We start from the raw sequence: 23,406 nt of genomic DNA on the forward strand, positions 1-23,406 counted from the left end.
AGCAGAGGAGCCTGGTGCTGGACTGATCCAGGGCCCTGATATCATGACCTGAGCCAAAGGCAGAGGCTCAACCCACTGAGCCAGCCAGGTGCCCTCATCGCAAAGATTTTTAACTCATATTTACTCTTAATCCTGTAAATATCACTTCTGTCCCTACTCAATAAAATTTTATCATTAGAAATAGAATTGGCAATGGAGTACATTTCTGGGTAAATGGAAACTAGAAAGGGGTCTCTCCCTGCTAATGCCCCCTTTTCTCATGTGTTCCAGGGTACCAGTTTCATTATTTAGGTTCACATGTAGGACCAGTTTTCTCCTGAGCCCTCTGAAACCTCCCTGTCTCAGTCTACTTTAAAACTTGTAGAATTTCAGCTGTGTCCTGAAAAATTGAAATCTATATATGAATCTAAATTCAGTATTTCCCTGTGCCTGTCTGTGTATATCACAGGCATCACTGTGTGTGTTATGTCACTTTGTATATTATGCACAAAATCAGTTGTGACTGGATTTGTTCATTTTGAGTAGTCACTTAACTTCTTTGAGCCCCAGGCTCATTATCTATAGAATGAGAGGGTTGGGTCATCAAAATTCCTTCTAGTTCTCAGTTTCTTTGTCAGTATGATCTTAGGAATAGGCCTGAGGCCATATCTTAGAATTTGACCAGTGTTTTAGTGTTTTAGTGAGGGACTGGAGATAGGTTTTGGGGGGCAAGGGGTAGAAACTGGCTTATAGTAGTAGAGTGGTAGGAGGCACCTGGGTGGCTCAGTGGATTAAACTCCTCCCTTCGGCTTAGGTCATGATCCCAGGGTCCTGGGATGGAGCACCGCAACGAGCTCTCTGCTCAATGGGGAGTCTGCTTCCCCCTCTCTCTCTCTGCCTACTTATGATCTCTGTCTGTCAAATAAATAAATGAAATCTTTAAAAAAAAAGAAAATGTAAGCCATAGGACTTAAATAGTCCAGGATAGCACTCCTTAGTTTCTAAGGGAAAGGACAGTAGTTGGGCCTAGCAAGAATAGACAAGGTCCCAGTAAAAGGGTCTGGGATGTTGAGTAAGCTGCTGAGACATGAATTCAGATGTAGCAAAACCTGGTGGAAGCTCAGTTATGGCTGGACCAGTTTAAAAAAAAAAAAAAATGGCAGAAGGATAATGGGTTATATGCTGTGTCTTTTTCTGCCTGAGAGTGAGATTAGTTTCAAGAGCTGAGCTGAGACTGCAATGGGGATAAGATATATGCAGAAGCTGGGAACCAAGCAGAGCTTGACCTGATTTTGGACTTTTTTGGGCATCTGTATTTGAGGTAATAATCTCAGGATATCAAGTCCCTGTTTTATCAACAGGTGACCCAGTTGACATGTGTTCTGTTTTTTACCTCCTTAGCATTCGAAGGACCCAAGTCATTGATGATGAGTCAGATTACTTTGCCAGTGATTCTAACCAGTGGTTGTCTAAAATTGAGCGGGAGACTCTGCAGAAGCGAGAGGAAGAGCTGAGAGAATTTCGACATATGTCTCGGCTCTCTAAGAAAGTCACCATTGACTTTGCAGGCAGGAAGATCGTGGAGGATGAAAATCCACTAGCAGAGTATCACAGCAGGTAAGTGGACAGCACCGGAAAGGGTTTGGGAGGGGGCAGATTGACTGTAGAGGACTTTCCCCCTGTCATGGATCTGTTATTTGTTTATTTTATTTTATTTTTTTTTAAATTTTATTTATTTGAGAGAAGAGAGAGAGCGAGTGTGAGCAAGGGCAGGGATGGAAGGAGAGGGAGAAACAGACTTCCCTACTGAGCAGGGAGCCTGACATGGGGCTCAGTTCCAGGACCCTGGGATCATGACCTGAACCGAAGGTAGATGCTTAAATGACTGAGCCACCCAGGCACCTCTATTTTTGTTGATTTTAAAAATAATATATTCATTTGCAGGGCACCTGGGTTGCTCAGTGGGTTAAAGCCTCTGCCTTCGGCTTAGGTCATGATACCAGGGTCCTGGGATTGAGCCCCGCATCGGGCTCTCTGCTCAGCGGGGAGCCTGCTTCCCTTTCTCTCTCTGTGCCTGCCTCTCTGCCTACTTGTGATCTCTGTCTGTCAAATAAATAAATAAATAAATCTTTAAAAATACTTATATATTCATTTGGAATCATTGTAAGAGAAGCTAAGATTGGGGCTCCCGGGTGGCCCAGGGGGTTAGGGCCTCTAACTTCCCTTCGGGACTTGGTCCCAGGGTTCTGGGATCGAGCCCTGCACTGGGCTCTCTGCTCAGCAGGGAGCCTGCTTCCCCACCCGATCTCTCCCTGCCTGCCTTTCTGCCTACTTATGATCTCTCTCTCTCATAAATAAATAAAATCTTTAAAAAAAAAAAAGAAAGTAGCTAAGACAATTTTGAAAATGAACAGTGAGGGGAATTTGTCTTCTAGAAAATTGCTGTAGTTTGATAAACTTTTTAAAACAATGAGGTACAGTTTGGGCATGGAGGAGATCAATGAAATGTAAAGGAATCCAGAAACAATCTTGAATTATGTGTGCTTGTGTCCACACATGTATAAATTAGTAATTGAAATAGCGTTTCTCCTTTCTTAAAAAAAAAAAAAGATTTATTTATTAGAGAGAGTGCATGCATGTGCACAAGTCAGGGTAGGGGCAGAGGGACAGGAAGAGGGAGAGAATCTCAGGCAAATTCCCTGCTGAACACAGAGCCTGACATGGGGCTCCATCCCACCACTCTGAGATTATGACCAAAGCCAAAATCAAGAGTCGATGCTTAACTGACTGAGCCACCTGGGTGCCCCTGAATCAGGTAGCATTTCTGAATAGTAAGAAAAGGGTTAAATATATGATGGGATGATTGGGCAATGACTTGGAAAAAATCTACATTAGCTCTGTACCTCAAACCATACTGCGATAATAAGTTTGACTAAATAGTTAATTGTAGAAGAGATAAAAAGATTAGAAAGAAATAAAGAGAGGCAGAGGAAGAGGGAAAAGCAGACTTGCCCTGAGCAGGGAGCCCGACCTGGGGCTCAGTCCCAGAACTCTGAGATCATGTCCTGAGCTGAAGGCAGCCACTTAACCAACTGAGCCACGCAGGTGCCCCAAGATATTTTTAATAAAGTAAAAAAATTCTACCAAACTGAGAGAATACTGTCAACATTTTTAAGTCAAAAGAGGAATATCTATATAAAGACTTCCTGCAAATTAGAAGAAACATAGAAAACAATCCATTAGAAAAATGAGCAAAGGTTAAGGACGATTTACAGGTGAAGCAAATAGCCTATAGACATTAAAAAAAAAAAAAAAGCTCAACTAGGGGCGCCTGCGTGGCTCAGTTGTTAAGTGTCTGCCTTCGGCTCAGGTCATGATCCTGAGGTCCTGGAATGAAGCCCCGCATCTGGCTCCGTGCTCCGTGGGAGGCCTGCTTTTCCATCTCCCACTCCCCCTGCTTGTGTTCCTTTCTCTCTCTGTCAAATAAATAAATTCTTTTTTTAAAAAGAAGAAAAATATAAAATGCTCAACTAGTTAAAAGGGAAACGCAAATTTTAAAACATAATACATCATTAAATTGGCTGAAATAAAAAATACATATATATATAAAATATTGCATAATCTATGAGTGTAGGAAACTCGAGATGTTCTTTTACTGTGGATGGGACTATTAAAATGGTACAGCCTCAATGCCAAGAGTGAACCCTAATGTAAAGTATGGATTTTGGGTGATAATGATGTGTCAGTGTAGGCTGCTTAATTTTAACAAATGTACCACTTAAGTGAGGAATGGTTGATCATGGGGGAAACTATGGATGTATGGTGGCAAAGAGTATATGAGAAATGTGTAAACCTTCTGTACAGTTTTCCTATGAACTTAAAACTGCTCTAAAAAATAAAGTTTCATGAAAAAATTTCCATCATGGCCAATTTCAAGTTACCAACATGAAGTTACTGAATGTGGAGTTCAGAGATATGGTATTGGCGCAAGCATAGCACTGAAAAGAAAGGAGCTCACTCTCTGCTTTCTGTTTTGCAAATGGCATGGGTGTCTGTCTTCCTTCCTTCCTTCCCTTCCTTGCCTCTCTTTCCCTTGCCCCCTCTTTTTCTTTCTTTGTGCTCCCCCACTGTCTCTCTCAAACACACACACAAGCAGTTACTGGTAAACACAATAATGCTGCCACAAGGTCCAATCCTTGGCCTTCCTTTTAAGATCTGGAAAATCCATTATAGAAGTTTCCTAAGCAAAGGTTATTTTCTCCATAAAAGAAATTCTACCACTAACTTCAAAATAATTATTCATTCTCACCAATTAAATACTTGATACGTAGATAAAAAGAAAAAAATTATTTTGGGGTGATGGGTTTAAGAATTTTTAACTTTTTCCCATTAATTTTTATTTTCCAGTTATGAATTCCCTTTATAATAATAAAATTATTTTTATGTTCAATGAAAAGTGGCACAGCCTTTTAGAAGTGAAATTGGACAGTATCTCAAACCGTATCTTACATTATGCATACTTTTTGACCTGTCAGTTATAACCTGATAGCAAGATGCTAATTTCCTCATCCCTTTCTCAACATTTAAAAAAAAAATTGCCCTTCTGACACATGAAAAATGGTATTTATTTCATCAGAATTTTAATTCACATTTCTTTGCTTTGGTTGTATGCTGGTAATTCTGAACATTCTAAAAAAGTGTTGATTAGCTATTTGTATTACTTCTGTTTTTAAAATTTGTATTACTTCTTTTATAGATTCTAGAGTTGTAGATATACTTCCCATTTGTTATATCTCAAATCTATTTCCTTCCTTCAGATCACACTGTCTCCCCACCTCTTATTTTATTTAGACTCACCTCTTCCCTCAAAAATTCTTATTTTTCAGGGGCGCCTGGGTGGCTCAGTGGGTTAAAGCCTCTGCCTTCGGCTCAGGTCATGATCCCAGGGTCCTAGGATCGAGTCCCGCATCGGGCTCTCTGCTCAGCAGGGAGCCTGCTTCCTCCTCTCTCTCTGCCTGTCTCTCTGCCTACTTGTGATCTCTGTCTGTCAAATAAATGAATAAAATCTTAAAAAAAAATGCTTTAAAAAATTCTTATTTTTCTTTTCTTTTTGCTTCATGCCTATGTCTCTGCTTTTTCCTTGGTTTGGAAATTTCTCCCTCAATGTTCACTTTTGAAATATCTGCCTAATTGGTACAACAGGTGGGATGATAATAGCAATAATTGCAATAACTGTATCATAGTATAATAGCTACATCCTTCCATGTTTTTGTTCATCATCTTCATAGCTGTTTTATTTTTTTAAAGATTTTATTTATTTATTTGACAGAGAGATTACAAGTAGGCAGAGAGGCAGGCAGAGAGAGAGAGGAGGAAGCAGGTTCGCTGCTGAGCAGAGAGCCCGATGCGGGACTCGATCCCAGGACCCTGAGATCATGACCTGAGCCAAGGCAGCAGCTTAACCCACTGAGCCACCCAGGCGCCCCTTCATAGCTGTTTTAAACCTGCTTGTTTAGATTCAGAGCTTCTTGAAGGCAAGAACCATGTCCTCCACACTTTCTTTTCTTAAGTAGGTTCCATGCTGGTCTCAATGTGGGGCTGGAACACATAACTCTGAGGACCCTGAGGTTAACACCTGAGCTGAGATCAAGAATCCAGTGCTTAACTGACAGAGCTGCCCAGGTGCCCCTCCTGGATATCCAAGTTGCCTTGGATATCTGAGGTTCCTAACAAATATCTCTTTAATCGTATTAATTGTATTTAATTGACCTTTCCTCCTGGTAAAAGCTTTTCATTATGTTGTGCCTCACAATTATCATTATCTACAAATATTTCTAAGGCATCTGACAAGAACATGGAGTACAACAGCAAGTAACATATAGATATCAAGAAGAATAAGTTACGGTTCCTGCAGGACTTATGATCTATTACTAATCAGTAAGATTAGTTCTACCGTTTTTTTTTTTTTTTCCAAGACTTTAATTTGTTAATTTGGCAGACAGAGATCACAAGTAGGCAGAGAGAAAGAGGATGAAGCAGGCTCCCTGCTGAGCAGAGAGCCCCATGCAGGGCTCTATCCCCGCTGAGCAGAGAGCTCCATGCGGGGTTGGATCCAAGGACCCCGAGACCATGACCTGAGCCGAAGGCAAGGCTTAACCCACTGAGCCACCCAGGCATCCCAGTTCTACAGTCTTTAAGTGAATAATGATCACATTCTTTTGTGAGTTTAGAGCCAAAATAAATAACAAACACCATAGGCACAGGATAACATGGGATGTATTCCGTGACTGTTTATGAGACTGACCTGCTGCCTACTGCACTAAGGAGGCAGGTTCCTTGACTGTTTAATTAGTAGGTGTTACTAGGACTTCAGAAAAAGGAGTAAGAACTTTTGTGCTAGGTCAGTAGAGTGCCTCATTAGAACTTCTGGGCCTCGAAGCAAGGATAGAATCCAGATCAGCATGGAGAAGTAGACAGGGACTTCTGAGTGGGCAGAGGAGTAATTGAATGTGTTGAGTAAATAGATTGCTATTGAATACTCTTCTGTGGGTCAGATTATTTCTATGCATGTTTTCTTATCTTGGCATTTTTAGTGATCTTGTTATGCAGATGAATGATTGTAGTATGCCCTACCTATTTTCTTAATGTTCTGGAACTTCTACTAACTCATATTCCTTAGGGTTCTTGGAGTGAAGAGAAGGAAGTTGGTGGTGGGGATAGGGAAGATCATCCATGGACCCCTCTTTGAATTTCAAATTTTATCATTGTTGAAGGATTTTATGTTGTGGTAAGTAAGGATATTCTGAGCAAAGAATATTACCAATTATTGCATCCTTTGGTTTGTTATCACAGACTAGATGAGACAATACAGGCAATTGCCAATGGAACCTTGAATCAACCATTGACCAAACTGAATAGATCTTCTGATGAGCCTTTGGGAGTTCTGGTGAATCCCAACCTCTACCAGTCCCCTCCCCAGGTTAGTGATCCTTTTTTCTAGATGGTAATGAGAGAAGTTTGGGCCCTGATATTTCTCCTTCAAGTGTGCCTATTTCATAGCCTTTAGATACTAATTTGCTCTTTGAACACACCCACCAACCTTATTTTCTGGCCCCAGTTTTTTCCAATTTTTTCAGCACTTCTAACAAGTTGACCTGTATTACCTTCCTAGTATTTTCCAAGAGAGGGTTTTTAAAAGTAACATATTTAGACAATACCCCCATGGTCCTTTTGTTAATATTCTTTCTCTGCCTTTTATAGAATATGGGTAATCCCATGGAATGGTATTTTAAACTAAAATGTTTGTTGTTGTCATTCACTTTTTCCATCATACATTGAGCATCTACTATGTGCAAGCATAGTAGTAAGTGATAAACTGACTGTTACACTGCTTCTATCCTCAAGAAACTAATAGATTAGTAGGGGAAAAGATTACATAGCAGCTCTAATACTAACAGAAATTTAAATAAAGTATGGTGGAAACCCAGGGGAGGGAAACAGTACTTCCAGTTGAGAATAAAAGAGGCTTTTATAGGGAAGTTATAATTTGAATTCCTTAAAATAGTTGCATATGTTAATTGTACTTCAATTAAAAAAGATAATTGCAATGACAGACACATGTGCATAGAGTAGAACTTCGAGAAAGAGTTCATAAATAGTGAGGGGTCACCAAAGAAATAGTGTTTGAGAGAAGACTTAAAGGATGAATAACAATTTCAAATGAGATGAATCTAAGGAGGAAATTCCAGGTGGAAGGTACAGCATGTACCAAAGGCTCAGCAGCTTAGGAGCATTGTAGATTTGTTAGAACCAGAAGTAATTAAGTATAAAAGTTAAGATGAAAAAAAAAAAAAAGATGGACTAGTAGGTGTATTAGTTTCCTAGGGCAACTATAACAAAGTATCACAATTAGTTGGGTTAAAACAACAGAAATTTATTTTCTCACAGTTTGATAACCAAAACCAAGGTGTTGGCAGGGCCACACACTTTCTCCAAACACTTCCTTGCCTTTTAAGCTTCTGGTGTCCCTGAGTGTCCCTTGGTTTGTAGCTGCATCATTCTGATGTCTGCCTTCATTTTCACATGGCCTTATTCCTTGTATGTTTTTGTCTCTAAGTGTTCTTCCATTTTGTAATAATTTTTTAAAAATTTATTTGACAGAGAGAGAGAACACAAGTAGGCAGAGCAGCAGGCAGAGGGAGAGGGAGAAGCAGGCTCTCTGCTCAGAGATCCCAATGCGGGGCTCAAACCCATGACTCAGGTCATGATCCCAGGGTCTTGGGATCATGACCTGAGCCGAAGGCAGCCGCTTAACTGACTGAGCCACCCAGGCGGCCTTGTTCTTCCATTTAATAAAGGCACCAGTCATTGGATTTGGGGTTGAACCTAACCTAACATGACCGTATCTTCATTTAATTGCATCTGCAAAGACTATTCCCAAATAAGGTCACTTTTACAGGTTCTGGATGGACATAAGTGTTAGGGGGCATACTACTCAACCCAGTACAGTAGACATCATCTTACCATGAAAGTCTTTATGTCTCATGCTGAGGAGTCTGGTTTTATTCCATAGTCAGCAAAGGGAAGTCTTTAAAGAAAGCAGAAGATTAGCATGACTTCCATGCCTATATAGAGAACAGATTGGAGAGAGGAGTAAGACTAGAAGCAAGGAAATTCCTAAGAAGGTTATTGCAGTAGTGCAGTGGGGAGATAATGAGAAGCCAGGTTAATGTTGTAACACTGGTAGGGCAGCAGATGAGGAGACCAGTTACTAAGGTCTATAACAGTATTATAGAAATATAAGAGATTAATTTAGGAAAGTGGCTGTGGGAATAGAGAAACCAGTAATATAAACTAGAACTGTAGTAGAACTAGAACAGAGAATGTGGGCCTCAAAATTGTTCAAACACCAACATGTTTATGAAACCACTTATTTGCCCCATAAAGGATGGGTCTTTCCTGGGTATTCGCAGTTAAGGTCTCTATCCCTGTGTAATATTTACTCTATTCTGGTTTAGATTTTGGATAGCTATTTATGTGTTTGTCTTCTACTAGGATTATAAGTTCCTTGAAAGAAAGAACTGTATCTTTTTTATACTTTATGTGCTTCACATAGTCAAGTATTAATAAATGTTTATTTTATTAAGATATGATGCAGTTGGGCGCCTGGGTGGCTCAGTGGGTTAAGCCGCTGCCTTGGGCTCAGGTTCATGATCTCAGAGTCCTGAGATCGAGTCCCGCATCGGGCTCTCTGCTCAGCAGGGAGCCTGCTTCCCTCTCTCTCTCTCTGCCTGCCTCTCCATCTACTTGTGATTTCTCTCTGTCAAATAAATAAATAAAATCTTAAAAAAAAAAAAGAATAAATCTTGAAAAAAAAAAAAGATATGATGCAGTTGATTAGAATCATAAAACTTTATTACAGAAAGATTATTAGAGATTAACTTAGTCCAACACCCACATTTTATAGTTGAGAAAACTAAAACTGTTAAAAGTTAAATAATTGTTTGGAACTATTATTCCAAAACTATTATTCTAGTTTTTCCCCCCAACAAATTATCAAATAAGCCAAAAGCTAAGAAATCTAAACTAACTCCAGATTTTATCATCTTAAAACCTACTACCATTTTTGGCCTTGTTTCAGATAAATATGGTATAAACTTTAAGAAAACTGTGCCCAGTATGATTTCTTCATTATAAGCATTCATCTCATTTTGTATATCTACCCCATGTTCTTTCCTTGTCAGACAAAACTGTATGTTTGGTTTCTTTTTTGTGTAGTGGATAGACCAGACAGGTGCAGCCTCACAGAAGAAGGCATTCCATTCAGCAGGATCAGAACTAGAATTCAACTCTTATCGGCACCAGCTGCGAATCCAGGACCAAGATTTTCAGGAAGGCTTTGATGGTGGCTGGTGCCTCTCTATGCATCAGCCTTGGGCCTCTCTGCTTGTCAGAGGGATCAAAAGGTAAGGATAGAAATGAATCTTGGCAGTGGAAGATTTTATAGTGACATAAGCTTGATTTAGAATTATGAATTAGGGAGGTAGCTGGGTGGCTCAGTTGGTCAAGCATCTGACTCTTGATTTTGGTTCAGGTCATGATCTCAGGGTTATGAGATGGAGCCTCGAGTTGGGCTCTATCCTGGACATGGAGCCTGCTTAAGATTCTCTATCCTTCTCCCCCTCACCCCCGCCCAACCTCTCTGTTTCTCTCTTAAAAAAAAAATGTGGATTAGAATTCATTTTCCCCAACTTAGTGATTATTTATAATACTCTTCACATAGAAATTTCAGCAATATATTCATGTAATTGATTTGGTAGTAGTGTTTTTACTGAATAGCTTAAAAAAACTGAGTTTAGAAAAACTAAGAATCCTAATCATAACAAAGAATAGAGTACCATTTTTTCATCTTTATAGAAAGCCTTTTTTTTTTTTAAAGATTTATTTATTTATTTGACAGAGAGAGAGAGAGATCACAAGTAGACAGTGAGGCAGGCAGAGAGAGAGGGAGAAGCAGGCTCCCAGCTGAGCAGAGAGCCCAATGTGGGGCTCGATCCCAGGACACTGGGATCATGACCCAGCCAAAGGCAGAGGCTTAACCCTCTGAGCCACCCAGTCGTACCTCTTTTTTTTTTTTTAATTTAAATTTAAATTTAAATTTAAATTTTTTAAAGATTTTATTTATTTATTTGACAGGCAGAGATCACAAGTAGGCAGAGAGGCAGTCAGAGAGAGAGGGGGAAGCAGGCTTCCCGCTGAACAGAGAGCCTGATGTGGGGCTCAATCCCAGGACCCTCCCCCTCTCCTTCTGCCTGCGACTCCGCCTGCTTGTGCTCTCTCTCTGTCAAATAAATAAATAAAATCTTTTTTTAATAAAAGAAAAATAAGGGACGCCTGGGTGGCTCAGTTGGTTAAGCAGCTGCCTTCGGCTCAGGTCATGATCCCAGCGTCCTGGGATCGAGTCCCACATCAGGCTCCTTGCTCGGCAGGGAGCCTGCTTCTCCCTCTGCCTCTGCCTGCCTCTCTGTCTGCCTGTGCTTGCTCGCTCTCTCTCCCTCTATCACTGACAAATAAATAAATAAATAATCTTTAAAAAAAAAAAGAAGGGGCGCCTGGGTGGCTCAGTGGGTTAAGCCGCTGCCTTCGGCTCGGGTCATGATCTCAGGGTCCTGGGATCGAGTCCCGCATCGGGCTCTCTGCTCGGCAGGGAGCCTGCTTCCCTCTCTCTCTCTCTCTCTCTCTGGCTGCCTCTCCATCTACTTGTGATTACTCTCTGTCAAATTAATAAACAAAATCTTTACAAAAAAAAAAAAAAAAAAAAAGAAAAAGAAAGAAACAGCTACTGTTAGCATTTTAGAGGGTTTACTTATATTTTTTCCTGTGCAAATTATACAGTGAGACCATAATATATATTATGTTTTACTTCTTTCACTTTATCATTGCAACATATTCATTTATCTTTTTTTCCCAATTTTATTTTATTTTATTAAATATTTTATCTTTTTATTTGACACAGAGAGAGAGATGATAAGTAGGCAGAACAGCAGGCAGAGAGAGGGGAGAAGCAGGCTCCCCACTGAGCAAAGAGCCCTTCATAGGGCTTGATCCCAGGATCCTGAGATCATGACCTGAGCTGAAGGCAGAGGCTTAACCCACTGAGCCACCCAGGTGCCACCCTTTTTCCCAATTTTATTGAAATGTAATTAACATATAACATATTAGTTCAAGGTGTACAATATAATGATTTGATATAGAAGTATATATATTTTTTTAAAATTGCCTCAATAAGTTTAGTTAACATCCATAACTTCACATAGTTATAAATTTTTTGTTTGTCATGAGAATTTCTTTTTGTTTTTAAAAGATTTTATTTATTCTGGGGAGGTGGGGAGAGGGAGAAACAGGATCTCCACTGAACAGGGAATCTAATGGCTGCAGGGCATGGGGCTTGGTCCCAGGTCCCTGGGATCATGACCTGAGCCCAAGGCAGATGCATTACCAACTTAGCCACCCAGTTGCTCTTGACATGAGGGCTTTTAAGATCTACTTTCTTAACGACTTTTAAATATACTAGACAGTATTTTTTAAATTTATTTATTTATTTATATATTTGAGAGAGAGAGCAGCAAGGGGGAATGGCAGAGGGAGAGGGAGAAGCAGGCTCCCTGATGAGCGAGGGTGCAACGTGGGGCTCAATCCCAGGACCTCTGGATCATGACCTGAACCAAAGGCAGATGAGCCACCCAGTCGCCCCTATATAATACAGTATTGTTAACTGTAGTTACCAGCTGTACATTACTTCCCTGGAACTTACTTACCTTATAGCTGAAAATTTTTACTATCTTCACCCATTTACCTCTGACAACCACCAGTTTGGTCTCTGTATCTATGAGTTTGCTTTTTTTCAGATCCCACATATAAGTGAGATCATACAGTATTTGTCTTTTTCTGTCTGATTTAGCACAATGCCCTCAAGCTCTATCCATGTTTTAAATTAAATGGCCGAATAGTATCCCATTGTGCATATATACCACATTTTCTTTATCCATTCATCCATCAGTGAACATTTGGTTGTTTCCATGTCTTGCCTGTTGTACATAATGCTGCAATGAATGTGAGAGGAGCAGATATCTTTTTTTTCCCTTTCTATTTTGCCTTTAGAGTTTATTATTCCTAGGCAGTGTCCTAACTCATAATAGTAATAATACCATTTATTTATTTATTTAAAGATTTTATTTATTTGACACAGAGAGACACAGTGAGAGAAGAAACATAAGCTGGGGGCGGGGGTGGGGGGTGTGGGAGAGGGAGAAGCAGGCCAAGCAGGGAGTCGGATGGGGGGCTTGACCTCAAGACGCTAGGACCATGACCTGTGCCAAATGCAGAGGCTTAACGATTGAGCCACCCAGGTGCCCCAATAATACCTTATATTTAAATAGCTTTTTACAGTTTTAAAAGTAGTAGCTCTATGAAAGAGATTAGGCCAGTTTATAATCTTGTACAAATGAAGGCACTTAGGTAAGCAAAGATAAAGTAGCTTTCTCTGAATTAAAAAGCTCGTTTGCAGCAGAGATGGAACTAGAGTTCAAGTTTTCAGAGTGTTTTTTCCATTCTTACTGAGTAAGCTTCAGTTATTTTTCTTCTGAAAGAAAATTTTTTTTTTTAAAGATTTTATTTATTTATTTGACAGACAGAGATCACAAGTAGGCAGAGAGGCAGGCAGAGAGAGAGAGAGAGAGGGAAGCAGGCTTCCTGCGGAGCAGAGAGCCCGATGCGGGGCTCGATCCCAGGACCCTGAGATCATGACCCGAGCCGAAGGCAGCAGCCCAAACCACTGAGCCAGCCACCCAGGCGCCCCTGAAAGAAAATTTTTTATTGGCATTTAGGATCAGTCATTTCTACTTTGGTGTTTTCATTATTAGTTGTGATTTCCCTCCTTCATTACCATTTTTTTCCCCTCTTGAAGATCAGGCCTTCTTGCTTTGGCTTGTAATTGTTTTATAGTTCATGTGTGTAGTGTCATTAGAACAGATGCGTGTGAGGGACACCTGGGTGGCTCAATCGATTAAGCGTCAGGTCATGATCCTGGGGACCGGGGATTGAGTCCCACATTGGGCTCCCTGCTCAGTGGGGATCCTGCTTCTCCCCTGGCTGCTTTGCCTGCTACTCCCCTGCCTCTGCTCTCTCTCTGACAAATAAATAAATAAAATTTAAAAAGAAAAAAAAAAGAACAAATGTGTGTGAATCTGCTTCTGCTTCAGAGCAGCTGGGCCCTCAGATACGTGTTTTTCTCATTCAGTTTTCTATCGGCTATCTTTTCCATCTTCCAAAGTAGAAAGCTAAACAGTTTGCCTTCTGCTGAGACAATGAGAATGTTTACATTTCTCTCATCCTATTTTGGATTTGTGTTCTTCAGATTTTGTTACTAAAAAGAACAGATGAGCAGCATCCTGCCCACAATAAGTTATTTCCCACTGAAATAAAATGGGTAGTTCTGCCACATTTGTGAGACCGGTTTCCCAATAACCCTTCAGGTGATTCGGTGTGGAGAGAAGAAAGCTAATGATTCATTCTTCATGTATTATTGATCACCTGCTCTGTGTCTGGCACTCTTTCACTTCATCTGTATTGGAAAATGAAGGATGTGAGAAAGTCCCTATTTTCCATTGTAAGAATTTTGTAATAGGGGTATGTTATCAAGGTACTTACTTCATTTGGTTGGAACCAAAAGACGAACATCCTTTTTCTTCTTTTTCTTTTCTTTTTTATTTGGGTATACTTGACACTCAGTGATACATTAGTTTTAGATGTACAGTTTAGTGACTTGACAAGTTTATACATTATGCTTTGTTCACCACATGTTTCCCATTTTACTGCTATTACAATATCCTTGTAATTATGGAAAGAAAAATAACTGCTTTTTATTCCCATGAGTTATTCATTCAATATTGGAATCCTGTATCTCCCTCTCTCCTTCACTCATTTTGCCCAATTCCCCCTCCCCCAGGAACATCTTTTTATAATTCTTGGAGAGTAATTAAATTCTTTTGAATGCATTGTTATTCCACTTAAAGATTCTTTCGAACTAGTCAAGTTGTTTCATTATCTACAAAGAACAGAATCCTTTATAGAATACTTAGAAAATATAATTGAAAGTGGTTATACTTTAAAGAGTGAAGATGATAAGTATTTTCATTTACTTAAATTCTATTAAGTAATGATTATAAAAGTACTCTTCTTAGAGATTTATGTGTTGGTGAGGTTTTTTCTGTTAGGTTAGAGAACGATTAACAAAGCTTCCAAGAAAATGTTAGCTTTTCACTCAGAGAAGAGCAAGGATTTCCTTTTTTGTGGCACAACTTAGATACCTTGAAAATGTAAGATTTGGGGGCACCTGGGTGGCTTAGTTGGTTAAGCATCTGCCCTCAGCTTAGGTCATGATCCTAGAGTCCCAGGGTTGAGGCCCCACATGTCATTGGACTCCCTGCTCAGTGGGGAGTCTGCTGCTCCCTCTCTCTCTGCCCTTGCCCCACTTATGTTCTCTCTCTCTCTCACTCACTCTCGAATAAATAAAATCTTTATTTTATTATTAATTTTTTTAAAGATAAGATCTTAAAAAAAAAATAAGATTTGGGTGGTAGAAGTTCCAAGGCTAGTGAAAGGTACTGAGAGCTATTCTGAGTTACAGAGATCAGGTAAAAAGTAGGACCTGAAAGAGATGAATTGTCTTTGTTTTTTTTTTTTTTTTTTAAGATTTCATTTATTTATTTGTCAGAGAGAGAGAGCACCCTCACAAGCAGAGGGGAGCGGCAGGCAGAAAGAGAGGCAGACTCCCTGCTAAACAGGGAGCCCGATACAGAAATCAGTCCCAGGACCCTGGGATCATGACCTGGGCTGAAGGCAGACAGTTGATCGTCTGAGCCACCCAGATGCCCGAATTGTCTTTGTTCTGATGATAGGAAAAGCTGGAGAACAGGGTTCATACTCTAGTGAAGGGTATTAAATGTTTTTCACACAAAATACCCCTCTTTGTGAAATACTTTCTATAGATCTCTTGGTTCAACTGGAAGATTTGCTGTTTTAAATAAGATCCACTGGGATACTAGAATTTAAACCCTTCCTTCTCAATTTGTGATTGTTTTAAGGGTGGAGGGCAGAAGCTGGTACACTCCTCACAGAGGACGACTTTGGATTGCAGCCACAGCCAAAAGACCCTCCCCTCAAGAAGTCTCAGAACTCCAGACTACATATCGTGTTCTTCGTGGGAAAGGTAACACCCGTATATTCTCCTTTCAGTATTATTTGATGGAGAGAAGTCATTGTTGTTGATGTTCATCTTCTTTCATTTCCTTCTTCCTATGAGTTTATTTTTTCTGGGTGAGTTGGTATGAGAGGGACTTTTATCTTTGTGTATATTTGTTTCATGAACAGGTATCAGGTCATAGATAGCTGTTCAAATCATTAATTCATCATCCAATGAAAATAAAAATAACAGGGGTGCCTGGGTGGCTCAGTGGGTTAAGGCATCTGCCTTTGGCTCAGGTCGAGAACTCGGGGTCCTGGGATCAGGCCCCACATCGGGGTCCCTGCTCAGCGGTGAGCCTGCTCCCCAGCCCCACCCCGCCCACCGCTACCGCCTGCCTCTCTGCCTACTTGTGATTGCTGTCAAATAAATAAATAAAATCTTTAAAAGAAAAGAAAAGAAAAATAACAGTTCCTAACACCAGATATTGACCAACTGGTTTTAATTTTTTTCTTTTTTTTTTTTTAAAGATTTATTTATTTGACAGATCACAAGTAGGCAGAGAAGTAGGCAGAGAGAGAGGAGAAGCAAGCTCCCTACAGAGCAGAGAAACCCAATGTGGGGCTCGATCACAGGACCCTGAGATTATGACCTGAGCCGAAGGCAGAGGCTTAACCCACTGAGCCACCTAGGTGCCCCTCTTTTTTTTTTTTTTTTTTTTTTAAGTAGGCATCACACCCAGCAAGGAGCCCAACTTACAACCCTGAGATCAAGACCTGAGTAGAGATTAAGAATCAGATGCTTAACTGACTTGAGTCAGTTTTAATTTCATCTGAGGAAATTTATTTTCTTTCTTTCTTCCTTCCTTTTTCTTTATTTCCTTCTCTCTCTCTCTCTCTCTTTTAAATTGTGAGAGCAAAATGACTACTATAAACTCTGGGATCTTTAGATTGGGAAGAACAACCACAGTAAGAATTTTTTGGGGGGAGTGACCCAAATAGATATCTGCTGTGGGATTTGGACAGGTCAGAGTTGGTTGACTTAAGCAGTGTATTTTGGAAGTCATCCCAAGCACATCAAGTTTGGATCCTAAAAACCACTTCTGACCTTTAGGTGTCTTGTTTTTCTTCCTCTTATCTAACTCATACAGTTGTTTTAAAGGTAGAATGAGAGGATTATTACAGAGCTACCCTTAAAAGTTTTTAGGAAACCAAAATTTTAGGAATCAAAAGTTCATATTTTCTTAAAAGCACATTTTTCTTTTTGACTGATATGACTGGCTTTTTTTTTTTTTTTTAAAGATTTTATTTATTTATTTGACAGAGAGAGATCACAAGTAGGCAGAGAAGCAGGCAGAGAGAGAGGAGGAAGCAGGCTCCCCGCGGAGCAGAGAGCCCGATGCGGGACTCGATCCCAGGACCCTGAGATCATGACCCGAGCTGAAGGCAGCGGCCCAACCCACTGAGCCACCCAGGCGCCCTGACTGGCTTGTTTTAAATTTGTGTTGTCTTGGGCGCCTGGGTTGTTCAGTGGGTTAAAACCTCTGCCTTCGGGCGCCTGGGTGGTTCAGTGGTTCATAATCCCAGGGTCCTGGGATCGAGCCCCACGTCGGGCTCTCTGCTCCGCGGGGAGCCTGCTTCCTCCTCTCTCTCTGCCTGCCTCTCTGCCTACTTGTGATGTCTGTCAAATAGATAAATAAATTTTTTTTTTTTTTTTTTTTTTTTTTTTTTATCTGACAGAGATCACAAGTAGGCAGAGAGGCAAGCAGAGAGAGAGGAGGAAGCAGGCTCCCTGCAGAGCAGAGAGCCCGATGTGGGGCTCGATCCCAGGACCCTGGGATCATGACCTGAGCCAAAGGCAGAGGCTTAACCCACCGAGCCACCCAGGTGCCCCAATAAAATATTTTTTAAAAAACAAAAAAACCCTCTGCCTTCGGCTCAGATCATGATCCCAGGGTCCTGGGATCCAGTCCTGCATCGGGCTCTCTGCTCAGCAGGGAGCCTGCTTCCCTTCCTCTCTCTCTGCCTGCCTCTCTGCCTACCTGTGATCTCTGTCAAATAAATAAATAAAAGTAAAAAAAAAATTGTATTGTCTTATTTTTTTTTCTAACTCCCTATGTTCTGTCATTCCTATATTTTTTTGGTTTTTCTCTTCACATCTATAGCTTGTTTCCAAAACCCATCACCACCAAATTCAAAGCTAGTCCAGCTGAGTATAGGTGGAATTGATTTGTTTGGAGTTATAGGGTCCTTGAACTTTGATGGTGTAAGGGCAATTTTTTTTAATAGCTTAGGATGTGGATAGTGGACTAAGCCAGCCACTCACTAAATTTTTTGCTAAAATACAAACAGTTGTGCTAAATAAAAACATCATTTTTTTTTCTGTGTCTACAAATACATAAGAGAGAAAGTGATTTGTTCAGAATTGGAATCAGATTGGGCAGTTTCAGGGTCACAGAAAAGGAAATTTATATGATCCTTCTGTTGTTCTTGATTCAGATGTGGAATTTCCTAACGACTATCCATCAGGTTGTCTTTTGGGCTGTGTGGACCTCATTGACTGCTTGTCCCAGAAGCAGTTTAAGGATCAGGTGAGTAAAGAGTAATTTTCTTGGATACATGCTTGGTTTGCTACCATAGTTGACTTGTAGATCCTTCAACACAGAATATCGTGGAGATAGTAAGGTGTTAGCAACTGAATTCAGACTTGTGAGGATAATCTTTTCATAGGGAAATATTGGAAAGAGAAAGGATCAGGTCAGAAACAGAAAAACTAGTGATGTTTTGGTTTCTGATGCATGTACATGTCTGCGTGACAAACTATTGCCCCAACTAGGCTAAAGAGTATAGGGTCCTTTTCCTTTCGTAAAACTTTGCCGCTTTTGGTAAAGAAACCCTCCATTATCCCTTAAATTATTTCAGTTAGGTGGTGGAAATGATAGGATTTGTTATTTTGGAACATTTGGTCCATGCCAGAGAATTCATGATAAGCAGGTATGCTTGAATTCTGATTTCCTGGACTGTGCCATATTTTGGGTATACTTAAGAGAGCGAGAGAGAGTGTGTGTGCACCTGTGCGCATGCATGTATATAGGTATATATTTTTGTTTATTTTGATCACTAAAAATTGGACTGACATAACTAGAGTTCATTTTTGAACAGCAGAGGGAGCTGAAGGACTTTAGCTTAATTGGAGAACTGATTTAGAGCCTTATATTTATACTCAGACCAGCAAAAATCAGAATGGGAAATTCTATCCTTGGAGCCTGAAGCATCTTATCTAACAATATGGTTTTCCTGTTCTTTGAACAGTTGTTTTAGGCAACCACTGTGCCTAGGAAAATGTTCTTCAGTTTCATTTTTTCAGTAAATTGTTTTCCAGATTTATTTGCTTTTCAATATTGTTATTACCGTTTATAAAAACTATTCTTCTCTATCTGACTCTCCCTACCCTTTCCTCGTAGATTTTAACCAATAGTTAGTATCCATTTAGTTTTCTTTCATTTTCTTGTGGATTGCCTCCTCAGTCCTCTTTGATTACTTTATGTATATGAGTACACTGCATGCATTTTGGCATGAATTTGATCCCTCGCCTCTGGTTCTGCCCTTATTACCTGGTCCAAACTTAGGCAAACCATAGACATGTGGTTGTTTTCCACACTCTTGTGCCTATGCCCCTGTGGGTCTTTCACCATTTTTCTAGGATCTTCTTTGCTCTCTTCCTTTCCCTCCCCAGCCCCCTCCTTTTTTTTCAGTCTAGAAGTAAAAATTATAAAAATTCTATACATTGGTATTGGCCTTATAAGGTTTGGTTTTTTTTTATTAAGATTTTATTTATTTGAGAGAGAGCATGTACGTGCAAACCTATGAGCTGGGGGGAGTGAGGGGCAGAGACGCAGGGAGCTGAGCAGGGAGCCCAATGCAGGGCTCAATTCCAAGACCCTGAGATGATGACCTGAGCTGAAGGCAGACACTTAGACAACTGAACTACCCAGGTGCCCCAGACTTTATAGTTTTAAAGACTCTCACAGTCATTAATAGCTTAGTACGACCTAATATGTTATTAATATATTTTCTTTTTAGGATATTTGCATTCTGAATGGGAACTCAGGAGCATCTGGCAGTGTGGGTGGGGGGTTTGGTAAGGCCTTCCTTTATTTTCTTATTTGTTGATCAAGCAAATCACCATCTGATATAAGGTCAAATGATTTCAATCACTAGACAGCCTATCCTCTTTCTGCCATAGGTTTGTGTAGAGAAGGATAGAAACTGTAACCCTAGCCTATGGAGTGTAGCAAGTTTATGGGAATTAGAAATCTAATTAACAAAATAAATCTTTTTTGTTTCTCAAAGATACCTCTCAGGTCAGCATGATACTCCTCTTCAAGCTTAGATTATGTCTTTTATCCTGAGGATAGTGAGGGCTGCACATAGAAATATAGGAATCCTCCCATATGTTCCCAGCTGGAAGTCCTGGCAGCTCTCCCTATGAATTTCCCAATGTATGACGTTAGAATATCCCCAAACAGTAGGCTTCATTAAACAGGAATCCCTTACCCATTTTCCCTATGATCAGCTTTTCTGGGGCTTTCCCCCACTGTTTCTTTTCTGTGTTTGGGGGTAGCTCAAGAATGTATTCAGAATTGATAGTAGACCTATTTGAAATTATGTATTAGGTAAGGATCTTTAAAAAGTTATAGCTTTGGTGTTTGGCTGCCTTTTAGAAAATGTCTGAAGCCTCTTTGGTAATCTGCCTGTCCCTAACCTAGGGTTCTATGATGTAAGAAATGTGATTACCTAGCCTGTTTTACAAACCTTATTCTCATTTCTGTAATAATGAGTTGAAAGTTGAGGAGTAATAGCTCTAGACTAGCGTTTCCCAAACTATTCCATGCATAAGTGTTCTCTGGAGACATAAAAACGGGGGAGGTGATTGTCTATGGACACATGTATTTGGAAAATGAATTTGTATCAAATAAATGTGTTTGTTTACTGCAGACTTTTTCAGGTCCATTAACATGCTAGTGTGCATTATGACGCTGATACATCTAGTGGATATAACATGCAGTGTTCCAAAAACTTTTAGACCATAAAATCCCTTCTCCTCACCCCATGCACACTGCCTAGTTACTAACTGCAGAACTGGTATCTTGTGGTATATACAACTTAGAAAGTTTTAGTCGACATATGTTTGGTTTTCTTTTATTCTCACAGGTTATCTATGAAAATGAGGGAGAATCATCCAGGAATTGGTTTCTTTTTCTTTTCTTTTTTTTTTTTAAGATTTTATTATTTATTTATTTATTTGACAGAGAGAGATCACAAGTAGGCAGAGAGGCAGGCAGAGAGAGAGAGGAGGAAGCAGGTTCCCCGGTGAGCAGAGAGCCCGATGCAGGACTCAATCCCAGGACCCTGAGATCATGACCTGAGCTGAAGGCAGCGGCTTAACACGCTGAACCACCCAGGCGCCCCAGAAATTGGTTTCTTGACCTGTGTCTTCTTTCTGCATCTTCACACTCATTTCTCATCACCCAGCTGAATTATATTTTCCTTGAAAACCAGTGTAGATCTAGTAATTTTTATTTCCACTGAAGCTAATCTCCTAAGTAATTTGGACCACATTTTACTTCTCCATATTGTTCCTAGTTTTTTCCTTCCCCAGAGAAACTCAGTAACTTACTTCCTGACCTCACATTCTTGGCCTTTCTTTGATAAGTTAAAATATACTAAGCCCTCACTATTTCTGACATAGTGTTTTCATTTAGTCTCTTAAAACAAACAAACAAACAAAAAAACAATGTTTTATTAGTGGTTGTTTAAAATCAAGTACACTATACTCTGACTGATTTTTTAAAATATGTGCTAAAATTGCTTTGCCCTGAGCTAAGAACTCCTCTTCCTTTTATCTTCTAAGAGTAGTATGGCTGGCTGGATAATTTGTGCCAGAAAAAAATCCCACTGGACCCTCAGCCCTCCTGAGTAATGGCAGGGAATCAACCTAAACAAAGTAGGAATGATACAGAAAAGGCTGTGGGCTCAACTCAGGAGAGAAAGGTAGATGAGAGTCATCTAGTTACAACTTCTCCTGTATTCCCTTGGAAGGAGCCCATGCCGTTTGCCAGCATTTTATCTGCCAGCAGCAGATGTAAGCTCTCAAAAACAGCAGGGAGGATGTTGACTGCAACAATACATCAAGGCTGTGGTTTGTAACCTCAATAGTAAGGCAGTTAAAACTTTTTTTTTTTTTAACAAAGACATTTTGATTGCCAAATCCATAACCATTAGCAGCTGTGGTTTGAACAGTTCTCTAGACCCAACAAGTTTTCAAACAGAAAGTTGAGTTGGTGGCTTTTGTTTCTACTTGTCTGTGTTGTTTGTGCTATTTATATCCTGCCTTCAATAATCTGATTTGTCTGAAATTTCCAAGGTCATTGATTGTTCTGTTTCTTCTGACTAAATCCATTCCTCTCCTGCCAGCATACTGACCCTTCAGTCCATTTGATCTTATGGCTTTTATAATAGCCAAGACCCTGTCTTTAAAGAGCTCTGCTGAAGCAATTCTGCTGGGTGCCTATGTAATTGACATAGGAGTAGAATTGAAGTCTTCATTGGGAAGAGAGTATTACTTGTTCCTTCTCCTATAAGGGTATCCAAGTGATACAGATCTTCAGGACGATTAATAAAAATAGAATGGAAATCATCTATCACCAATGTGTTGTATGCTGATCTAAGAGGTGAGAAATTAGAGGATGAAGGAATATCAATATTCAAACCAGACATTAGCTTTGAAAAATGTGGAGTCCCCAAATTCCCCAAATTTTCCTTTTCTTTTTTTTTCAAAGTAACCTCTATGCCCAGCATGGGGCCTGAACTCATGACCCTGAGATGAGAGTCATATTCTCTACCGACTAAGCAAACCAGCCCCTGCAAAATTTCTTTTAATATGTGGAAAATGGGGATGCCTGGGTGTCTTAGACAGTTTAGTGCCTGCCTTTGGCTCAGGTCATGATCCTGGGGTCCAGGGATTGAGCCCCACATCAGGGTCCCTACTCAGTGGGAAGCCTGCTTCTCCCTCTGCCTGCTGCTCTCCCTACTTGTGCTCTCTCTCTTTCTCTCTGACAAATAAATAAATAAAACCTTTTAATAATGTGTTAAAATGTCCTCTCTGTTGTACTGAGAAAACCTGCATATTTATAAACCTAAAAATGTGTATTCCTAAGGGATCATGAGGGCTGTGTCAGAGACCCAACAAAGAAGGGAACTGAGTATCTGCCACAGCTAGTCTGACTCTAGGCAGTTCTTTAAAATCACAGCTCACTTGAGTGAAACAGGGAATGTATTTTCAGAATTCTCATGAAGACTAGAATATTTACTAGAACTTCTAGGTCAGAACAAACTCTCTCTACAGTTGTTTTATAACCTGAGTGTCAGGTGCCCACATGCATGAGTTGAGGACAACCATGTATGTTTTTTAATAATCCAGAAAGCATTATACTTTCTATTGTTCTTATCCCAAACAGAGGAGAGAAATAGTAACACTTATCTGTGCATTTATAGAAGTTCTTTGATGTTTAGCTTTTCATCTGAAAATGAACATGTAATTCTTTTTTTTTTAAAGATGTTATTTATGTATTTGACAGAGATCACAAGTAGGCATAAAGACAGGCGTCCGCGGCGGGTGGCAGG

At 40.0% G+C, this 23,406-nt stretch overlaps 1 protein-coding gene across 1 annotated transcript in view; it reads left to right on the forward strand.

Annotated features, from left to right (window-relative positions):
* Positions 1–1,380: 1,380 nt before the first annotated feature.
* The window catches only part of LOC309858237 (activating signal cointegrator 1), a gene marked incomplete at its 5' end in the record, with an annotated part of 42,926 nt that continues 20,900 nt past the window's right edge, over positions 1,381–23,406 (forward strand). The window contains 5 exons of the mRNA XM_082750903.1: positions 1,381–1,596; positions 6,832–6,958; positions 9,757–9,944; positions 15,624–15,748; positions 18,220–18,311. Of these exons, the coding sequence (XP_082607029.1) occupies positions 1,381–1,596; positions 6,832–6,958; positions 9,757–9,944; positions 15,624–15,748; positions 18,220–18,311 (748 nt within the window). The remainder of the gene's footprint in view (positions 1,597–6,831; positions 6,959–9,756; positions 9,945–15,623; positions 15,749–18,219; positions 18,312–23,406) is intronic.

Source organism: Mustela nivalis (assembly GCF_964662115.1).
Source record: "Mustela nivalis genome assembly, contig: HAP1_SCAFFOLD_2077, whole genome shotgun sequence".
Taxonomy (NCBI): Eukaryota; Metazoa; Chordata; class Mammalia; order Carnivora; family Mustelidae; genus Mustela; species Mustela nivalis.